The 21,181-nt window shown below is 43.2% G+C and overlaps 1 protein-coding gene across 1 annotated transcript in view; it reads left to right on the top strand.

Moving 5' to 3' along the window:
- The first annotated feature begins 3,832 nt into the window (after window positions 1-3,832).
- LOC121276246 (adenylate cyclase type 2-like) overlaps window positions 3,833-21,181 on the top strand; it is a 504,535-nt gene continuing 487,186 nt past the window's right edge. The window contains exons 1-2 of the mRNA XM_041184445.1: window positions 3,833-4,030; window positions 19,100-19,297. Coding sequence (XP_041040379.1) covers window positions 3,833-4,030; window positions 19,100-19,297 — 396 coding nt within the window. The remainder of the gene's footprint in view (window positions 4,031-19,099; window positions 19,298-21,181) is intronic.

The raw sequence follows: 21,181 nt of genomic DNA, 5'->3' as shown, positions 1-21,181 counted from the left end.
GGCATAGCAAAGAAACAAAAGATGTGGACAGATGATGTATAAATGACTACATAGCAAATGTCTGAATGCAAGAATAAAGAAAGAAACAAGACAATCCCAAACAGCAAAAAAAAAAAATAGCATGTAGAACACCGCTGGAGGCAGAGATTATGATTTAATACTGTTGAATTCAATACTGAGCGTAGAAGACTGTGGATTGCCGGGTCGAAAGATGAAGTTCTGTTCCTTGAGCTTCAACACAAGCTTAAGGACCTCTGAGATTATCTTACAGACCCCCAGGGCACTGCTGACCTTTCTCCCTACCCCTCCCCCCAACCTCATTGAGAATTCCTGATGTCAAATACATACGTCTGGAATTTCATTGGGGATTTTCTGATAACAGATTTACAAAATTCCAGAGAAACTGCATAAATAGTTAAAAATATGCACTCACTTAATTTCTCCTGGGTACCATCAATCTTCCCCTTTAGGTACAGAGGGATATTGCGAGAACCACATGGAAATTCAAGCCCATTAACTCAACAAATTCAAACAAACATTAAAATTCAAGAATTCAAATGGCATTTTGTAATCTAATTTGTGGTATCACAGAGTTCTTCCTTCACTGCTGCAGGCAAAATTGGTCAATGGCAGTTTTGTGAAACGGGCTCATAGTAAATCGTCAGCCTGTTTTACTCCAATCTAATGTCAATGGAAAAGGAAAGTAGATGCTCTGTGAAATGGGCTTCATATTGTGTGATTAATGTAGACCAATTTTGCACCCACCCACCATCCAGAACCAAAGGAAGGTAATTTGATTTTGCTTCCAATTGTGGAAAAGATCTTGCCAAATGTTTTTGAGAAAGACTTTTCCCATTTGGCAATGGATCTCATCATTGATTTAGCTTGCAGAAAGCAGGTGTTGGGTAGATTTTGCTCTGTTTTGATCCCAAATATAACTAGAAAAACTGATGAAGTACAGAGAAAACATGGCTGTTATTTATTTTTCTCTAACCTGTGCCTGGAGAGCACTGCACTCAAACCTCTTCTCTGACTTTTCTGGTATCTGCATCTGACTGTCTCTGAAGATGGCACAGCAAAGCAAACTACATGCAAATTAGTGTCAGATGGTTCTGCACACTGATTTTCTCTCAGCTAAAGGTCACTAACAACTGTTCTTCTACCACAGCACAAAAAATCCTTCCTCCCCAAGGCATGCAACTGCTCCACCTTGACTGGAAGGGAAAGTTTCATTATTAAACTGGAGTCCTCCTCCTATTCCCGTGCCATAACTTTTTATACCCACATCTGCTTTCTCTGTACTTAGACTTACTGCTCGGTACCACAGTGCTGCCCTTTTGCCACTTCCTTCCAATTAAGGCAGAATCACCCAGATTCTTGCTTGGGATGCTTCTGCAATCCCAGCCTTGGTATACCAGCACAAATACACCTATAGGGATAAATATGAAATCCAGAGATATGCATGTTACAGTTTCTTACTAACATGAATGGATTTAAAAACTTGTCAGCATTTATCAGAAGCTAAAATAAATATCCTGATTCTATAAATACTGAAGTTCAAATCTTTCTATTTTTGACAAAACATTTACATTGCGCCTGCTTCTTTATGGTTGCTGCAGTCTTCAAGGCTCCAGAAATGCACATACTTCCGGTTCCCTCCCTGCCTGTGTCTGTAGTGCGCTGCCTTTGTATCCAAGCTGTGTCTAGATCATTCAGTAAGTTATGGTGCAGAGATTTTGTTCCCACCAAAGCATGATTCTGGTTCAAGGCACCCAAAAATTGCTTCTGGGCAAAGCTTTCATGCAGCTAGTTATAGAGCAGTACCAGCGAAACCAACTTGAGAGAAATATACTGTCTGATGTCAAAAAGCTGTAGTAAAGAAAGGGTGGAATTTTTCTTCATCATACTTGGGATATCAGCGTTGCCCAGGGTAAAAAAGAACAGTGACCCAATATGCCAGAGCTCTGCCATTTGGGTCTCATTAGGATTTTCAGAGAAGTTCCCAGCAGTATTAGGCTTATACCTGAACTAGAAGCAGTCCAGTGCTAAGAGCCTAATGAGTGTTTCCAGTGTTCTGCATTGGTTTGTTCATCCCAGGACCCACTAGGGCACCTAAAGAGATCATGTGCCAAGGCTTGCCATTGGACCAAATAGAGGGCTTGTGAAAGTCCCAAGGACAGGATGAAGGTTTTGTCAGAAAGTGACAGACCTTGTTAAAAGCCTACCTCCCCACCTCTTGCCCTTCAAATGATTTTACGGCAGCTTCCAAAAAGTCCAATGCTGGTGACCAAGAGCTGAGAGGTCTGCATCCTGTTTCCTCCTTAATTTTCAGGTATAAGTTCCAGCCATTGGGTGGACCTGTCCTGGGAGTGTGCTTCATCCATGCAAACTGCCTGGAGTAGGAAAATTATCTGCTCCCTTATTCTTAATCGTTATCCAGTAACTCCAACTGTGTGGATACTCACAGAGGAGTAAAAAACATCTCATTTAGCAGTGAAGGCCCATGATTAATGGCTATCAACATCTGCTGTTTGGACTGAAGAATGGCTACCTAGATGAGATGGCAACTGACACCTCTTAGTATTCTACACCCAACTGAGTCACTGCCATCAGAAAAAGAGGAGTAAACAGAGAAATACAAGAGAGAAAAATGCAAGGTCATTAATAATACAATATCTAATGCAAAAATAAGGCAAATTCTCCAAGCAGTACTTCCTGACTCTTTAAAGCCTTAGAATCTTCAAATTTCTTCATCTTTCCATCCCATACACAACTGTAACTATGGGTTTTACATTCCTGGCTGGTAGAATTCTGAAAAGTTAATGCAGCATAACTGCCTTCAGACAAAACTACCTTGTGGATTTCCATGAAACACAAACATGAGAATCAATATAATCAAACCAAAAAAATCTATTTGAACCATTTAAAAGAAAGCACTTCAACTGCACTATAATAAATGCAATAAATGTAATTAAGTGAAATTTGACAGATTACTCATCTCAAATGGTGCAGCTAGTGTGTTTGTCTTTTAGATCCCCAATACATGTATCCTGTAAATGTGCAAAGTTGTATTCCCCCAGTAGCGGAAGATTGAGTATTTTAAAGCACAACAAGCTGTGTTGTTGATGGATGAGTTGCTATTTACTGAGCTTCTTACAGCAGCTGTGGAAATGACACACAATTCCCTGTTATAAGTAATATTTCTCCTGTGCAGATGTCATATGGTTCTTTTATTATACACATGCAACCTGCACTACATAAGTTTTTGTGTGTGATGTATTATGTATATCCGTGGTTGTTTCAGATTTTGCTGATAAATTCTGAAAATACTGGAGGGAAAACACAGAACTGCTATTCATTTTGTAGGATTACATTTTGATTATTCTACCGGCTTGGAATAAATCTCTCCAAGGTCCATTAGGTTCATGATCTAATTTAGTTTTTCCTTGCATGTAGCTACATGTGATGCAGTAATGAGTTAACTAATTGTAGATTTTTTTTTTAGCTTTTCTTTTGCAGATAAATGAGGGATTGATCACAAAAGAAAACAGGAACTAAATGTCTTTCATGAAGCTTTCCATCCATTGAAAGCCACTTGCTATTGATGTTTGACATCAATTATTAGAGGGGAAATAGTTCTTTAGGATGATGCGCTTCGATTGAGATGAGTGCACCCTCTGCTCTGCACACCGGTCTAGCTTGCAGTCTGCATTTATTTCATCACAGCTCAACATGTTGCTTCAGCGATACAATTTAAGTGCGCTCCCTCGGCTGCACCTTGCTGACTGTGTACCAGTTAATTGAGAGTTTAAAAGCATAATTGCGGATTTCTATGTGGCAAGACACAATGAGGAGAAGAAGATATTTGCTTAATAGAACTGATGATGCCCCTGTCAAACAAAAGTCAACCGACTGGCTGTATGAGTCGTATTACTGCATGAGCCAGCAGCATCCTTTGATTGTTTTCTTGCTTCTGATTGTGATGGGAGCCTGTTTGTCACTACTGGCTGTCTTCTTTGCTTCAGGGCTGGTAAGATCCTTTCTGTTTTAACACTATCTGAAATTATTTGTAAAATAGATCAACTTCTATTATTTTGAGTTTTTTATAAAAAAATAAGCATGATTGTACTCATATGTTAAATATTTCTGTTTTTGTATTTAAACAGTATATTTTTCATTATTTGCACACATTTTTGTCAGGGTTATGATTTTTTTATCATTGTCAATGAGAATCACTGTATACTAATGTTCAGCAGTGAAAATTATCAATAGCTTGTATTACAACGTACAGTCAAATTGTGGGGCCACCTAATAATTATTTACCTGATCCAAAGCCAGTCAGAATGCATGTAGAGCAGTGCGTATGCACTTCTGTGCATGCAACATCCCAACACACAATGAGTTCCAAAGTTCTTACAACTTTTGTATCATGTAGAAAGGAAAATAAAATGCTAACACTTGATGGCAAATAAAACAAATAAAAATTCTATGTTTTTATAAATATTACCATTTTTAAAGCTGATTGAAAGCCTTATTGTGCACCTTTGGAGTGTCAGTGCTTGTGAGAACCATGTAAAATAACTGCTAAGCCCATGTCCTTAGATCCAGTTATGTATTCCCTTCTCACATTGACACCCTAAGACTGTTTAGAGTTCAGACCTGTTAATTATAGAAACACTATAATGTGAGAATTTAAAATCTGAATGTTTGAAAATACTATCAAAATGTTGAAGAGCAAAGAAAATGTTAATGTGTTCAGAATACAATGAATTATTGCTTTCAAAGAAATAGAAACAGAATAAACAGTCTGTTTTAGAAGTTTATTGCAACAAAACTTTTGTCAACTGAAGATCTTCCTCAACATTGCCTGTTTTAGAACATCAATTACGACAATAATCTCTGAAAACGGTGGCCTTTTCCTTTTTGAATCTTAATCCGACTATTAGGCAGAATTGTGTTTATTCCTAACGACGCTAGAAACAATTGTTCCCTGATGTATGTTGACCTAATATTTCTCATGACTGGCAACAATGCAGATTTGCATTAATCTCCAGTTGAAGGGGGCAGGGATGCTATAATGCATGTAAGTTTTCTGTGCCAAGTAGCACTGATCCTATCCTGCTGAAAATGCATACTTGCAAAATATACAATCGCTCTGCACAGTTCATAGTTAGGAGAGCAAAGTTGTGCTCTCTCATTGCATGAAATTAAAACAAACTAAAAGCCAGAGGAAGAATGTGTTCCTGTTGCAACAGGAGACTTTAAAATTATAATTTTCACCTAAGAGGAATGCCCATGAAACTTGTAAATTAAGAATCAAAATCTCCAGATTTATAAACGCCTTCTTTAGCAACACGTTGAAACATGTTAATGATCCATTGTGGAAGACCCATGGCCAGAAAAGTAAATGTGCAATTCTGTCTTTTAAACAACCATTCAAATGCAAACTTGAACATGCATCTCTTTTATTTTTGTTGCCATTGATTTAAAAATTTTATACACCATAGCCACCTTCACAACCAGGACATCTTAAAGCTCTTCACAGCCAATGAGCTGCTTTGAGAAGTATAGCTTCTGTTGTTATCTATGAAATGTGTCTGTAATCTGAAATGTACTCAAGAGATCGCCTTCTTAGTGTACATGAAGCAAATTTCAAAGCACCAAGTGTCAAGAAGCGGTTTTGCAATATGAGCCACACAAGGCTATTGAGTCTGAACAAACACAAGAAATTTTCAGGGCTCTTAAGAACCAAAACTGGGGTGAAGACAAAATAAATGGAAAAGCACAACCTTCTGATAATGAGACTAGACTAAGCCCAAGACTGAGAAACACAATAATAATCAAAGTTTTATGAATTGTGCATGCTACCTGATCCACAGGGCCTGCTCTGATCTCTCTAGCATCTTTGTTTTACTAAGATTTTAACACCTCATTTGTGTTCACAATGCCATAAATGTAGTCCACAAATTTCTATGCTAAGCTTTAAAATCAAAAATAGTTTCTACCCAATCAATGGTACTGGTCTCCCTTCAAAGTGCTCGTACAGTGGAGTGGTCGGATATTAGCCCAATTCTAAAACCTAGAGCTCGCACAATTATCCCACTCATCAAGCTGAGTAATATGGGGTGAGGGAGGAAGTCAGATGGCATGCTCCCCACCCCCTGCCCCCACCCACCCCTCTGGAAACGTTGGCTCTATGCCAACTCGCACCACAACCTTAAAGCGCTGTGGGGTGGACTATTGAGGGCCAAGTGGGATTTCCGCCCTTCACTGGGGCAGAAGTCCTGCCTTCTGGAGCTGCCGGCCAATTCGATTCTGTCCTGGCAGTCCCAGGAAGGTGTCTGTGGCTGCTGCCAGGACTACAGAAGGAAAAGAAGATCAAGGCTTATGGATTCCTGGAGCAGGTAAACCTGGGGTCTTTATCTGGGAGGGTTTGGGAAGAATGTTCCCCCCATCGGGGGGAAAGCGCAGGAGCGGGTGCATGCAGGCGCGCCTCTGATTGGTGCCCCTGATTGGGGCGCGTTGCCATTTTACATGGGTGGGCCAATTAAGGCCTGCCAAGAAGGGCTATGCGCTTCCCTAAGCCGGGAGTGCACTTTTTCGTGCATGCACGTGAAAGAGCACACTCATCTCCCTGAGGCTAAGTGCTGGCTGAGGGAGATCGGCACCAAATTCAAAAATGGTCAATGCACAAACATAAAATTTCCCTGACGTGTCCAACCATCACATGAGTTGGGACATGTCTGACACTTTTATTCAAGCTTCTTTAAAATTTTTAAAAACCTTCATGAAACCTCATCCCGCCTATGGATGAGGTTTCATGCTTTTTCTGAAGCCCACCAGGACTCCCGACCTGCCCTGAAGGTTGGATGGGCAGTCCGTTAAGTACTTGCATTAGTTTTTAAATGGCCGGTAGGCGCACAGCCGATTCGGCTGCACCCCTGCCGACCTGAAAATTGAAATGACGCGGGGTGACATCGGGGGTTCTGCCTGACATCTTCACGCATCATTTTACACTTCGGCAATTGGGCCCCACCCCCCAGCTTGCCGACCTCAATATCCTGGCCTTTGGGTAGCTTAGGGAAAGGGGCGACAGAGGGGATGGGGTGGGTTTAAGGGAGAGAGCGGGTAGGAAGGAAAGGGGTGTTTAACCTAAGGAGGGGGCCACCCCATGATTGGCAAAAGGCAGCCCCCTAATAGCATCCCCATACTTCCCTCCTGCCCTTTAAACATTTAAGTTAAAAATCAAGCTCCCTGCTCCAGCCCTGCTTCCCATGCCAAATGGGAAGCGTATTATCAGGGTCAATTGGCTGGATAACAAGCCTAATTAACACTTTAATTATTCATTTAAATATGACAGTTGGACTGCAGATTTTGGTGCCCACCTATCTCCGCCACTGTCCCCCCCCCCCCCCCCCCCCCCCCACCCCCCGAAACCGGATTATGAGGTGGTGAGCTCGGGGATGGGTGGAAATGTGGTGAGATGGGAGCCCACCCTATTTTACATGATCCCCCCACTCTCCCAACACAGGAAACACACCCGCCGGCGACACGTAAAATTCAGCCCATCCGTTCACCCACTCATCCATTCACTAAATCAGTCATTTACTGAATGACCTGAGAACTTTAAAAATTTATCTGAATACAGCAGCTACTGGCCTGAAAAGGGGTTACGTCCTCTCTTCGTCAGTCTTTTCTTGTGCTCAACGATCTTCCCTGTGATTATCTGCGCTGACCCATCAATGCTTCAGTCAGGAGCAGAAGTCCTGGCTGAGAAATGGCAAAAGGGTCATGTCGAGATACCTTGGCGGGCAACGTCAATGAGCCAGCATCAACACTGACCGGAAGATCTAGGCCAAAAAGTCATTAAAGGAGAATGAAACCACACAAACTCATGAATAATTAAAGAACAGTACAAAGGAATAAAATGAAAAGTCCAATTTCCATTTTGAGCTATGTGTAAGAAAATCATAAACTCGTTCCATAACAATGCAGAGAGGAAATTTTTCCCCAAAGAAATATATCAGGGAGACACAGAACAGCAATCTTTATTTTGAGCTCAAGAAAATAGATCGTGAAAATTTACTGAGTAGTCTAATTTCAAACTGTAGGATCTAACTGTCAACTGGTCTTATAATACAATACCCTTATTGTATGTAAAATGCTGGCAGAAATGCTACAAAACAGCTGTGATGTGAATGCACCATGGCCATAATGATCTTTATACCAGTAGATATGGTGGTTAGTTCTCCATTTTTGGGCTCTCACAACCCATACAATGAGGCAGAACTACCCACAACTATTGGATGTGCATTATTTACTGGATGTCATCCTGGAATTCAAAGCTGGAACCCCAGTCATCACTCACCAGGACTGTCTAAAGTGGCATTTGAACCCCTGCACCTTCTACCCTAGAAGTGGGATTGCCAACACTAAGCCCAAGACTCAATAATATTCTTCTTTGTTTAGTGTCTGGTATCCATTTTTCCATTCCAAAATCATTGAGTGTAGTGTGCATTGGTCCCCCCTTCTGGCATGGTGTTGCATTTTGCTGGCTTGTTATGTAAACTTCCTAGAAATAAGAACATAAGAAATAGAAGCAGGAGTAGGCTATTTCACCCTATGAGCCTCCCCCCACAATCCAATAAGATCATGGTTGGTCTCCTACCTTGACCCCGCCTTCCCGCAATATCCCCATATCTCTTAATTCACATGTACCCAAAAATCAATCAAACTCTGTCCTGAATATACTCAAAACTGAGCATCCACAGCTCTCTGAGGCAGAGAAATCCAAAGATTCACAACCCTGTGAGTGAAGAAATTTCTCCTCATCTCAGTTCTAAATGGCCATTTCCTTATTCTGAGACTGTGACCCTGTGTTCTAGATTTGCTAGCCAGGGAAAATTTTTTCTCAGTATTCATCCTGTCAAGTCCCTTAGGAATTTTATGTTTCAATCAGATCACCCCTCATATTTTCAAACTCCAGGGAATATAGGTGGAATCTATTCAATCTCTCCTCATATGACAGTAATAAAAACCAGTCTCGTGAACTCCCTTTAAGGTAAGTCCTTCCTTAGATAAGGAGACTAAAACTACACATAGTATTCCAGGTGCAAGTTCACCAATGCCCTGTATAGTTAAAGTAAGGTTTCCTTACTCTTATAATTCAATCCCTTTCTAATAGAAAGCTAACATTCCATTTGCCTTACAAATTCCTTGCTGTACCTGCATTTTAACTTTCTGTGATTCATGTACAAGGACACCAGATCCCTCTGAATGCAAACGTTTCCTAGTCTCTCACAATTCAAAAAATATTCTGCTTTTTTATTTTTCCTATCAAAGTGGATATCTTCACATTTTACCACATTGTATTTCATCTGCCATGTCTTGCCCAACTTGACCATATTCCTCTGCAGTTTCCTGTGTACTCACCACTTACTTTCCCACCAAACTTGCATTGCCAGCAGAAGGAAAAAGAAAACAGTTTGGACCAGTACTCTTATTTCCCAGTTTTCACTGGTGTTCCATTTTAAGGTATACAAGACCAGTTTGGACCAGTATTCTTATTTCCCAGTTTTTACTGTGATTTTTTCATTCTGGGGTCACACTCAGCTTCCTCGTCTAAGTATTATTCCTTCTGATTCTTTGAAGTTTGAAATAATCATAGTTCTAGACTCAAAAAGCTAGGGCTTTATCAGTGCATTTCTTACTGCTCTCCATGTGGCTGGTGGACTGGTACATTGTTGCTTGGCAGCTGACTGCAGTGTAGGAGTAAATGTGGCACCCTGAATGTACGTTCTCACAACAATTAGTTCCTAGCTCTTTACGAATACTATAATAATGTAACACTAAGCCATTACTGTAGATTGTAAATAGCTGAGGCCCAAGTCCTGATCATTGCGGTACCAAACCAGTCTCAGCTTGCCAACCCCAAAATATTCTATTTATTTCCAAATCTGTTTTATTTCCATTTCAATCCATGCTAGTGTATCACTTCAAATACCATGAGTCCTAATTTTGTTTAATAACCTCCTGTGTGACACCCTTTCAAATGCTTTTTGAAAATTCAAATTTATTATGTCCACCGGTTCCCTTTTATCTATCTTAATATTTACATCCTCAAAAAACTCTATAGATTAGTTAAATGTGATTTCCCTTTCATAAATTCACATTGACTCTGTATAATCCTATTTTGATTTTCTAAGTGCACTCTCACCATGTCCCCAATAGTAAATTCAAGCATTTTTCTTACAAGTCATGTTAGGCTAATTGGCCTGTAGCTCTCTGTTTTCCCTCTTTCTCCTTTTTAAAGTAATGGTGTCATGTTTGCTGCCTTCCTTGGGAACTGTTCTAGAATGTGAGGAGTTCTGGAATATTAAAACCAATACATCCACCATCACTGCACCTGCCTCTTGTGAAACCCTAGGTTACCAACTGTCTGATCCAAGGGATTTGTCACCATTTAGTTAATTTCTCCAGTACTATTTATTTCACTGAACTGAGTTTTCTAAGTTCCTCAATCATGTTGGAGTCTCGGTTCCCCGTTATTTACGGATTTTTTAATGTCTTCTATGTCTTGTGAGAAAGTAAATGGCAGAATTCCTGGCCCTGCCGAGTTCGGGAACAGAGGTGGACAGGCCCTAAAAATACCTGCGCTGGCTGGTGTGCTAATTTCCCGACATCAGTTCCTGGCACTGACCATTTTATGGGCAGCCGATTACACTCATTAAGGATCTTGCTAAGTGCAACTGAAGGAGGCTGACTAATTTTCCAGTTGGTCTCCGGTTTCCCGATTCTGTGGGGAGGAAGTTTAACTGCATGGAGGCAGGCACCCATCAATAGGCTGGAGGTGCCAACACTCCAGATTAGGCCTACTACAGGTCCTCTCTGCCTGCTGGATTGGAGATCAAGCCACATCTCCTTGCACGCCAATCCTCCCCCCTACTACCATGGTGTGGCCTAGCCGCATTTTCCATTTTATTTATTTTAAAGTTGATGAGAGGGTGCCTTCGTACTTGAAACACCCTCTCAGTGCTTACTCTTTATTGCAGCCTGCTGCTCCTCTCATGCTCATGATTGATCCTATAGCTTTGATAACTGGCCTACTGCTTTAATTGGGCAGGGAATCTGGCTCCATGATAATTAGGGAGTCAACCCAATCAAGGGGCAGAATTTTTCCCTCGGATGGCATGCGGGCCCCACCGGCTTGGCAGCAGGTAGCCAGCCTGGCTGGCTGCTGACCCCCACCACTGAAGCGGGGCCTGCCGCCATTTTAAATGGACAGGCCAATTAAGGCTATGTGCTTCCTATGCGGTGGGGGAGGGGAAAGATTCCCCATCTGTCAAAGTGCGTTCTTTCATGCATGCGTGCAAAAGAGCGCACTTCTCCCTGAGGCAAAGTGTTGTCTCAGGGAGATTCGTTACAGGTAAGTTAAGTGTAAAAATAGAAACATTAAAACATTATTAACACGTTCCTCTCATGTGACAATGTCGAGACGGGACATGTTAATAAAAAACACATAAACTTTGTTACTTTATAACAAAACGGACATGAAAGTTCATCCTGCCAGTGGATGAAGTTTCATGAATAATCTAGAGCCTGCTGGGGCTCCTGGCCTGCCCGCCAGGAGGTTGGCTGGGCAGGTCTTTAATTACTTTAATTAGCCTGGCAATGGCCTCAATTGGCCATTGACAGGTCGGTGGGTGAACAGCTGATTTCGCTGTCCGCCCGCCTTCCTAAAAATTTAAAGGGTCTGGGATGACGTCAGGGATTCCTCCCGACATCATCCCGCGTCATTTTCCCATCGGCGAGCGGGCCCCGCCCCCAAATCGCTGAAGGGAAAATCCTGGCCAAGAACACAGTGACTGTTTTGCTGGGGCAATTTGGGAATGCTCTCCTGTTTACTGCCCCCAAGCTAAAATCCAGCCCCAAAGTATTTGTTTAATGCTTCTGCCATTGCCTTATTCCCAATTATAATTACACCTGTCTCTGGCTCTACTGGGATTGAGTTTACTTTCACTAAACTATCCCCATTTACAGACCTACAGAAACATTTAAAATCCCTTTTACTACAAGGTTACTAATTAAACCTCTGTCTTTGCACAAGACTAAATCTATAATAGGCCATACTAATGGAACTAGTTAGATTATGGAGCTTCCAAATGACTACATATGCTGGCTTTTTAAACCAAGACCTCTCCTGGGGCAAGACCTTTAGAGCTTGATGGGGGGGTGGGGGGGCAAATACTGAAAATAGTGGTGCCAGCTAGCATGCTGGTTTATTGTTGTTGTTTCTGGCTCCAGTGAGTTTCCTGAGAACGCAGAAATGTGGGCCCTGGATCCTGGCCGAATCGAGAATGAGGCCAATTATCTCATTAACAAGTTCATGGTCAGCTCATTAAGGGCCAGTTTGGGGTTTTGGTGGGGGCACACAGGTTGCAACCTGGTTCAGAGTCAAACCAGGTACATGGAGGTGACAATAGAGCGGGAGAACCAGTCATAGGTGCACCATGAACATAGGTTGGCCCATAAAAGGAACACAGATGCCATCGAGTGTGTAGAGGTTGCGGGAAGATTGGCCTGAACATGCTCGGACAGTGCAGGGAGTTGTGACCCTCCTGATATTGCGGGAGCATAAGAGGAGAGTGATTGCAGACATTATTGGGAGCTCAGCTGAGCGCAAGAAAGGCAGCAGCTGGTGATGGGATTATAATTCTCAGATATTTGGTCCAGTGACAATGGGGATGAATATCTTCAGCAGCAAAAGCAGAGCCCCTGAGCATGAGGAGGACAGAGGGGAGGGATGAGAGCAAGGAAGGCAATAGAGGCCATACCCTCAGCACAGAATCTACTGCTAAAGACAGAGCTTTCTGGACATGTCTGAGAACCAGTACTGAAGGAAAGTGTGCCACCCCAGCTAGATGATCACCAAGACTTGTGCCATCTTGGCAGAAGACCTCACACTTCACAACACTACTTGCCATGCCCTGCTGTAGCCATCAAAGTCACTGTGACTTTCTTCACCTTTGGCTGGCGTCTCGCAAACACTACATACAAGTAAGCCTGGCAGATTGCTCATGCCTTTTTTGTGAGAGCTGGGAAGTACATATAATTTCAGGCAGGTGAAGTCTCACAGGCACAAAAGGCAGTGGGTTTTGGCTCCATTTCTGGACTTCCCCAGGTGCAAGGCATCATTGATGGCACCGACTGACCACCCAGTGACGCTCATCAACAGAAAGGGATTCCCCTCCCTCAACATCCAATTGGTCTATGAACCAAACAAGGACTTCCCACTCTTGTATGCGCTTAGTTTCCTCGCAACTGCCATGGGTCCCTTCATCCTCCTCCAGTCCAGGATGCTGCAGCTTTTCATTCTGCTACCCCCCACCCCCACTTGCGCCCCCCCCCCCCCCCCCCCCCCCCTTCCCCAAAATCACCAAACTACATGGATGGATTCTAGGGCATAAGGATTATCCTTTGAAGAGATACTACTTTCCTCTTTTCATGACCTCAAGAGGGAGCCACAGAGTTGCTACAACCAAAATCATCTGTTCACAAGACCACCCTCCAGCAGGCATTTTGGCTTCTGAAGATGCACTTCTGGTTCCTAGATAGGCCTGGTGGCAATCTGCAATACGCTTGTGGAAACCTGCAATACGCTTGTGGAAGTGTCTTGCTCACTGTGGTGATTTGCTGAACTCTCCATAGTATGGCCCTCCGGAAGGGAGTGGAACTTGAAGGGGGTGAAACTCTGGATCAACACAGCTTGTTGAGGGAGGAGGAAGTTGATGAAGAGGAGCAGGAAGATGCAGAACAGAGAGGTGCTTGGCTATATAAGAAGGTGGCTGGGTTACCATCAACATCAGTGTTCATCTGATCTAGGAACATTTTAGCTGAGTCCTTCTAACCCAGGAGGATGACATGCTCTGGAACTCACTTTGAGTTGCTTGTGAGATCACTCCCATTTTAGACAAATGGATCCACTCTTACCACCAATGAAGAACGTACATATTTTCAGAGGTTGCACTGTCCTCTGCCAAAGATCTTTGCTTCCCTTCACTACCCTCGTCCCTCTTTTTCAAGTTTTGCCATTAAGAATGGAAGATCACACATCTGAAGTCAAGTGTCCAAATTTACATTGTGTCCAAAAGTGAAAAAGTGCACATTTACAGGTGAGGCAAACCCCAGTGACCCATTTGGTGCTTTCCCCAATATGATGGCCTCCGCTGTTGGCCACTTCTACACAGTGCTCCCCTTGCAGTCTCAAGTGAGTTGGAGGCAGCCTACTTATGTGTTTCTGCTCGCAGCTGAGATACACGTGGCCGTTGTCTAATTGACTGCTGCACTGTTGACAATGCAGGGCAACCTCTATTGCAGGGCCCTGCTGCATAGATGGTTCCTCAGTCAGAGGGGCTAATGAGGATGATAATGGCCTCCATGAGAGTCACTGCCTCAGCCCTAGGCTGGTGCTTGAGATCGCTGGAAGGGGCAATTGGCATCCATTTCAAACATCTATGTTATCATCATCACTGAGCAGTCCATGTTACAGAGCATGGCATGCATTCTGTAGACATTAGTAAGTTGCTGCATACGCTCAGAGTGTTGCCACATATGGATCTCCATGAGGATGGCCACTCTTTCAATGGAAGATTTGAGCTCAAAGCCCTGAGGCATGATGGCGCACATGAGCTGAAGGGACATGAGCTCCATTCTCGGCCCATGACCCTACTTTGCCTCATGGAGCTCTGACATGTGGGTGCACATCAATTGCCGTTGGTCTAAGTAGAGTTTCCTTCCTTGTGACTCTCAAAGCCCTGCATCTGTGCCCAACTGAGCAGGGCTGTGTCTGTTTTTCCTCCTCTGAGGGGGGTGCCGCAAAACTGCCTCTCGCCTCCTCCTGCTCACACATGACTTGTACTTCACCCAGTGCCTATATGCACGTGAGGACCAACTGATGTGAGTGTATCTGTGCTGGTGGAGGGTGCAGGGTGCACTTATAAGATGTACTGGTGTTTACTTTGCTGTCTGTTTCCTGCAATTGTCCTGGTATCGTTGCAGGACCTTGTCATTTCTTCTCATTGTCAGAACCTGCAGGAGACGCAAGAAGAGATTGTGAAAACAAGCCTCTGTAAGCAGAAGCCTCTGCAGTCCTGGGGCTCTCCTTTGAAGCTAAGTCTTTGGCATGCTGTTGGATAGTGATGAATGCACTCCACCCACTTCATCTACAGACTGCAGTATCTTTTCACCCTTCCTGCTAGCTATTCTCATCTCTCTTTCCCTGATTGCTCCCGGTGTGGGGGGAGGAGGGGGTGCAGTGTGCACCCTTTCATGGCAGTCATTATGCAGAGATGGGGCACTCCTCCTCTAGTTAGAGCTCTTTCCCTGGCATTATGCTCCCTTTTCTCCCACACAGATAAAAGTTAGAGAGAGAGATAAGGCACTGCTGGTTTCTCTGACCAATGCCAGAGGCTCACTGATATAAGAAGCTTATTAGTGCTGGCCAGTCCTCAGCAGCACTGTGGCTCTGAGCCTTTATGAAGGATCTGCAAGTGCCCTAGGCACACATCACACGCATGTCCAAGAGTAGCATACATGCTCAGGCTCCACAGCGGGAGCAACAGCTGGATGCGGAATAGCCAGAGGCTTGTCACCAAGGTTTGGCATTGCACTCACCATGCCAGAGTGAATAAGGTGACAGAGCCTTCTTTGACACTGGACTCAATTCCTCCTGACCACACTGCTGCTGCTGATGGCCTCAGCAACCTGCCGCTATGTCAACTTTGTTTGGCTGAGTGACCACCTCCTGCCATCCTCTGGAAAGACAACCTCCCTCCTCTCCCGCACTGCCTCCATGTCATCGTTGGAGATGCGAGGAGCAGCCGTACCCCGGGTGCCAGCCTCAGTCTCTCTTTTCAGCTCAATGGTGCATCCATTTTCTCCAGAAAACGGCAGCCGCAGAAACAGCTCCCAGGAAGTGTTTGAATGGGACCCACACTTCTCCAGTCCTGCCTCCTTTTTCACACCAGCTAACGGGCTGCCCAACCCGCTTCTAGCTCTTTGGCAGCTGGACTTGGTGAAAAGTGTGGGTTGTGGCAGCTTCCCCTGCTGGCTCGTGTGAGAACCTGGAAACGGCCCCATTGTAGGTTTCCTGACACGGGAGGAAAATCCTGCCCTTGGTGTCTTATTGAAAATAGATACAGCCATTGGCAACAGGGGTTTCTAAACATCTGTGCAAGGACATAAAACAAACAAAAAAATGATACTTACCATTAGGCTTGAATACTAAAACTTAGGTAACAAGGGAAATAGTAAACGGTGACAACCATGGCACACAACAATGCAAAAGTGTAGGTGTTTAAGTGACAAGGGAAGCCTTTTCTAATATAAAAGCAAAATACTGTGGAAATACTGACTGAACTTGTTCTCTCATTGAACAATTTCTCCTTAAACTTGTCTCACTTCCTCCAAATAAAAGGTGTGGCTATTGGTACCCACATGGGTCCCAGTTATCCCTGTCTCTTTATGGGGTATGTGGAACATTCCTTGTTCCAGTCCTACCCAGGCCCCCTCCCACAACTCTTTTCTCAGTACATTGATTGACTGCTTCAGTGCTGCTTCATGCTCTCGTCTGGACCTGGAAATTTTTTTTTATCAATTTTGCTTCCAATTTCAACCCCTCCATCACCTCCACAAGGTCCATCCCCAACACTTCCTTTCCCTTTCTTGACCCCTCTGTCTCCATTTCTAGTGCTAGTCTGTCCAACAATATTCATTACAAGCCCACCAACTCCCACAGCTACCTCAACTATAGCTCCTCACACCCTGCTTCCTGTAAGGACTCCATCCCATTCTCTCAGTTCCTTCACCTTCGTCGCATCTGTTCCAGTGATGCCACTTTCCAAAACGGTGCTTTTGACATGTTTTCCTTCTTCCTTAACCGAGGCTTCCCCACCACTGTGGTTGACAGGGCCCTCAGCCGTGTCCGACCCATCTCCCGCACCTCTACCCTCACACCTTCCCCTCCCTCCCTCTAAGGTCCCCCTTGTCCTCACTTTTCACCCCACAAGCCTCCACATTCAAATGATCGTCCTCCGCCATTTCCACCAACTCCAGCATGATGCCACCACCAAACACATCTTCCCTTTACCCCACCTGCCCCCCCACCTCCCGTCAGCATTCCGCAGGGTCCGTTCTCTCAGGGACACCCTGGTCCACTCCTCCATCACCCCCAACACCTCACCCCTTTCTCACGGCACCTTCCCATGCAACACCTGCCCCTTTACTTTCTCCCTCTTTACCATCCAAGGACCCAAACACTCTTTTTAGTTGAAGCAGCGCTTCACTTGCACCTCCTTCAATTTGATCCACTGCATTTGCTGCTCCCAATGTGGTCTCTTTACATCGGGGAGACCAAACACAGACTGGGTGACCACTTTGCGGAACACCTCCGTCTGCAAGTATGCCCCAGATCTTCTGGCGCTTGCCATTTCAACACACCATCCTGCTTTCATGCCCACATGTCCGTCCTTGGCCTGCTACAATGTTCCAGTGAAGCCCAATGCAAACTGGAGGGACAGCACCTCATCTTCCAATTAGGCACTTTACAACCTTCTGAACTTAATATTGAGTTCAACAACTTCAGACCATGAACTCTCCCCTCCATCCTCACCCCCTTTATTTAATCCCTTTTTTTCTACTTCATTTTAATTTTTTATCCACTCATTTTTATTTTTATCCATTTATCTGTGGTATATCCCCATTTTTATCCCTCCTTCAATCCTATTTTCTATCCTTTTTTCCCCACCACCTCCCCCCACCTCATTCCCTATAAGGCCATCTGTTAGTTGTTCCATAAAAACAGAAAATGCTAGAAACAGAAAATGTTTTTGTTTCAGATTTCCAGCATCCACAGGATTTGACTTTTATCTTTATGTTATTTGTTCCATGTTGTTCTTTCACACTATGCTACCCTTGTTCTGCTATTATCACCTTCTGCTTTCTTACCTTTATGCCACTATCAGCACTCTTTTTAACACTAACTATAACCATTAACACTCCCTTTGTTCTTTAGTCCATAACATCTTTCCAATCTCTCCTTTGTCCCCACCTATCGTTTGCCTTCTTTCTAGCTCCACCTGCCCCACCCCCCCTAAACAGTATGAATTTAATTACACTTTCACTTCTCTTCAGCTCTGAAGAAGGGTCATACGGACTCGAAATGTTAACTCTGTTTCTCTCTCCACACACGCTGCTAGACCTGCTGAGTTTTTCCAGCATTTTCTGTTTTTGTTTAAGCTTTTTCAAATGTTTTCTTTTCAAAGAACAGGAATGCAAATGTGCATTCAGTTTGAAGTAGAATGTGTTTATTGCCCTCTTGTCTGTCCTTGTCAATGAAGGGAACCCAGGTCAAACCCCTTTGATAGGGATAGAAAGCTACACATGTTATAAAGGTTGTCTGTGAGCACAACTTGTTTTGAAGGTAATGAGTTTATAATCTTGATGGGAAACTGAGGGATGACTGAAAGCTCAGTGAGCCAATATTGTGCAATTGAAAACACTTATTAGCAAAATAATGCAGAGGAAATTCAGTACTTAGAGCTCTCACAGAAATAACTAACAACCCCCCATGGCACAGTACTATTTATAGCCATTTAATTAGTTATTCTGGATTGCAGCATTATAAATGTAACTTTTAATTGCACTTGTAGTGAGTCAATAATGTCGGTTTCACAACATTGCAATGTGTGATGAAAATGAATACAGAAAATGCTGGAAACACTCAAATTACCTGGAGAGAGAAAAGTTTTAGATCGCTGAACTTTCATTAGAACCAAAGGTTATTTTTTGTTATGCACAGATTTGTTATGCATTGCTATAAATAAACATATTTGATTGAAGGTGCAGACTTAATTAGATTGTGCCAATTTAATCTACTATTTGAAATGGTGAATGGTGATCAGATATTGCAAACTTCTGAAACTGACAAAAAACTGCTTGATCAGATGATTTTGACATATAATTGAGATTATTATACGATTAAATAAGCCTGGAGATACTGTGATGATGTGCTTAGGCAGCTTTTCATTTCTTTTTTCCCCAGGATATTGAGGATCATGTGGCTTTCCTAATAACTGTTCCAACAGCCTTGGCTATATTCCTCACAATTTTTGTTCTGGTCTGCGTGGAGTCTGTTTTCAGGAAGCTGCTGCACGTGTTTTCCCTTGTAGTTTGGGCATGTCTGGTTGCTATGGGTTACCTTTTCATGTGCTTTGGTGGAGTCATTTCTCCTTGGGATCAGGTAAGAATTCTACAAAGGAATAAGATGTGCGTGTCAGTCATCAAACCTTGTTCAAATGAAATATTTTATCGTTCAGTTTTAAAAAAATATTATTGCTAACTGTACTTATTGACCTGAGTTAGCTATGACTGACCAAAAAAATGAGTGGCTTGGTTGGTTTACTGAATGGCACCTGCTGATTCCTGAATAGGTAAGTAACAATTTTGAAAAAAAAAGTGAAGAGTTGTGAAATTTGAATAGTTAGCTGTGAGGTTGCTGGCTTTCAATTATTTTCCTCTGTTACCTATCTTTTGTTCATGATTGCTGGCTGTTCCTGTTTGTATTTTTACCCATGTCTCAGAACTCTTGCAGCTGAGATGGCGGCTACCCATCAGCCAAAGCAACTCTTAAACCAGCCCCAAGTGAGCATAGGAACAGCCTGTAGTAGTTTGTGTTCCTCCCTTCAATGGAATGTTTTCTTGCCATCTTCATTCAGTGGTATGGATGAGATCAGAATGCAGCAAAATAGGGATTTGAATCTGTATTTCCCACTATTTCATGATAAAATGCTTTGGTGCTGAAAAAAACTGCACCATCATACAAAATCTCATGTTTTGTGAAAGATGTGGATGGATCTATATCACTCCAACCACAGAGACAATCAGTATTAGTTATAATTTTATCATTGTTGGCAGAACATTCCATACCAGAGAGTTTGCATAATGCTGTGAAGACCAATGAAAAAACTTTGCTTTAAAAATCTATATTAGAAGTGCTTTACCAATGAACACTTGGGGCCAGCTTTTTGCTACCAAAGTGGGTAGCTGGAGCTGGGAAATTTATTTTCTAGGGCCCCATCGGACCCAATCTTCACTACAGAAGGCGTGGACAGGATAGAGTCAAACACACTGACCACAGAAACAGATAGTAGGTGGCCACTGGTGCAGGCTAGCTAGAAGGTCTGCCTCGGTTCTCTGGGGCTTTGTTCCAGCTGCTTTAGAAGCTGTTAGGCCCTCTGGTCTTCACCCCTCACACGTCGTCAACCCCCATATACCACCCAAGGCTACTCCATGCCAACTCATGCACCCAACCCAGCCTCTTGCCCCCTCATTACCCCCATAGCCCCTACATGTCAACTGATAACTCCACCCACCCCAATACCCCCATTCCCTCTATGGACCCTCAATGCCACCTCATAGCCCCCACCCACCCCATGCCACTCATATCACTATGCCGCCTCCATAGCCACTCACCCAGTATCCGCCATGGGCAGACCTCAGGAATCATGTGTGGATGAAAACATTAAACTTAATAGATTTCTCATTCATATACACTTGAAAAACTGTGGAAAAAACCCTTTCATGAAACCCAGTCAAAGCTTTTAACTTTCATCAGGTGGCTAATCTTATAAAAAAATCTTTTATTCAGACCCCACATCAAAGACAGCTAATCCTATAATAGCCTCTTTAACTGTCAAACTGTGAACTCAGAACTCCTGCTGAGATAATTGTAGCTTTTGAAACTCAGACAAGCATTCATAAGAATATAATAATAACCCTTGGAAATATCAACAAAGAACTCTATTGAAACTACACACACAGATGGTAACTCTTTTTTTCTAATCAAATGACCTGTCAATCAAAGCAACTCTGAATAACTTTATCTTGTTTTTTTTTCATAGTTAGAGAGCGGGGATTTTAAAAATCTTCAAAGCATAACACTTAAACTGACCTTACCAGCCCTTCAAGATGACTTATGTCTACTCCACCCACTTGTGACTCCCACACTGCAGGTTATGGCCCTTGGAACAGCCAAAATGGGATCTGTTTGAACTCAGCACTAAGTTCAATTGGTTCTGCTGAGTTCAGGTTTCCTGCCTGTGTGAATCTAGCCCTACCTTCTTCC

Source organism: Carcharodon carcharias, chromosome 3, assembly GCF_017639515.1.
Source record: "Carcharodon carcharias isolate sCarCar2 chromosome 3, sCarCar2.pri, whole genome shotgun sequence".
Classification (NCBI taxonomy): domain Eukaryota; kingdom Metazoa; phylum Chordata; class Chondrichthyes; order Lamniformes; family Lamnidae; genus Carcharodon; species Carcharodon carcharias.
The sequence above is the reverse complement of the archived record's forward strand: the minus strand, read 5'-3'. Positions and strand labels throughout refer to the sequence as shown.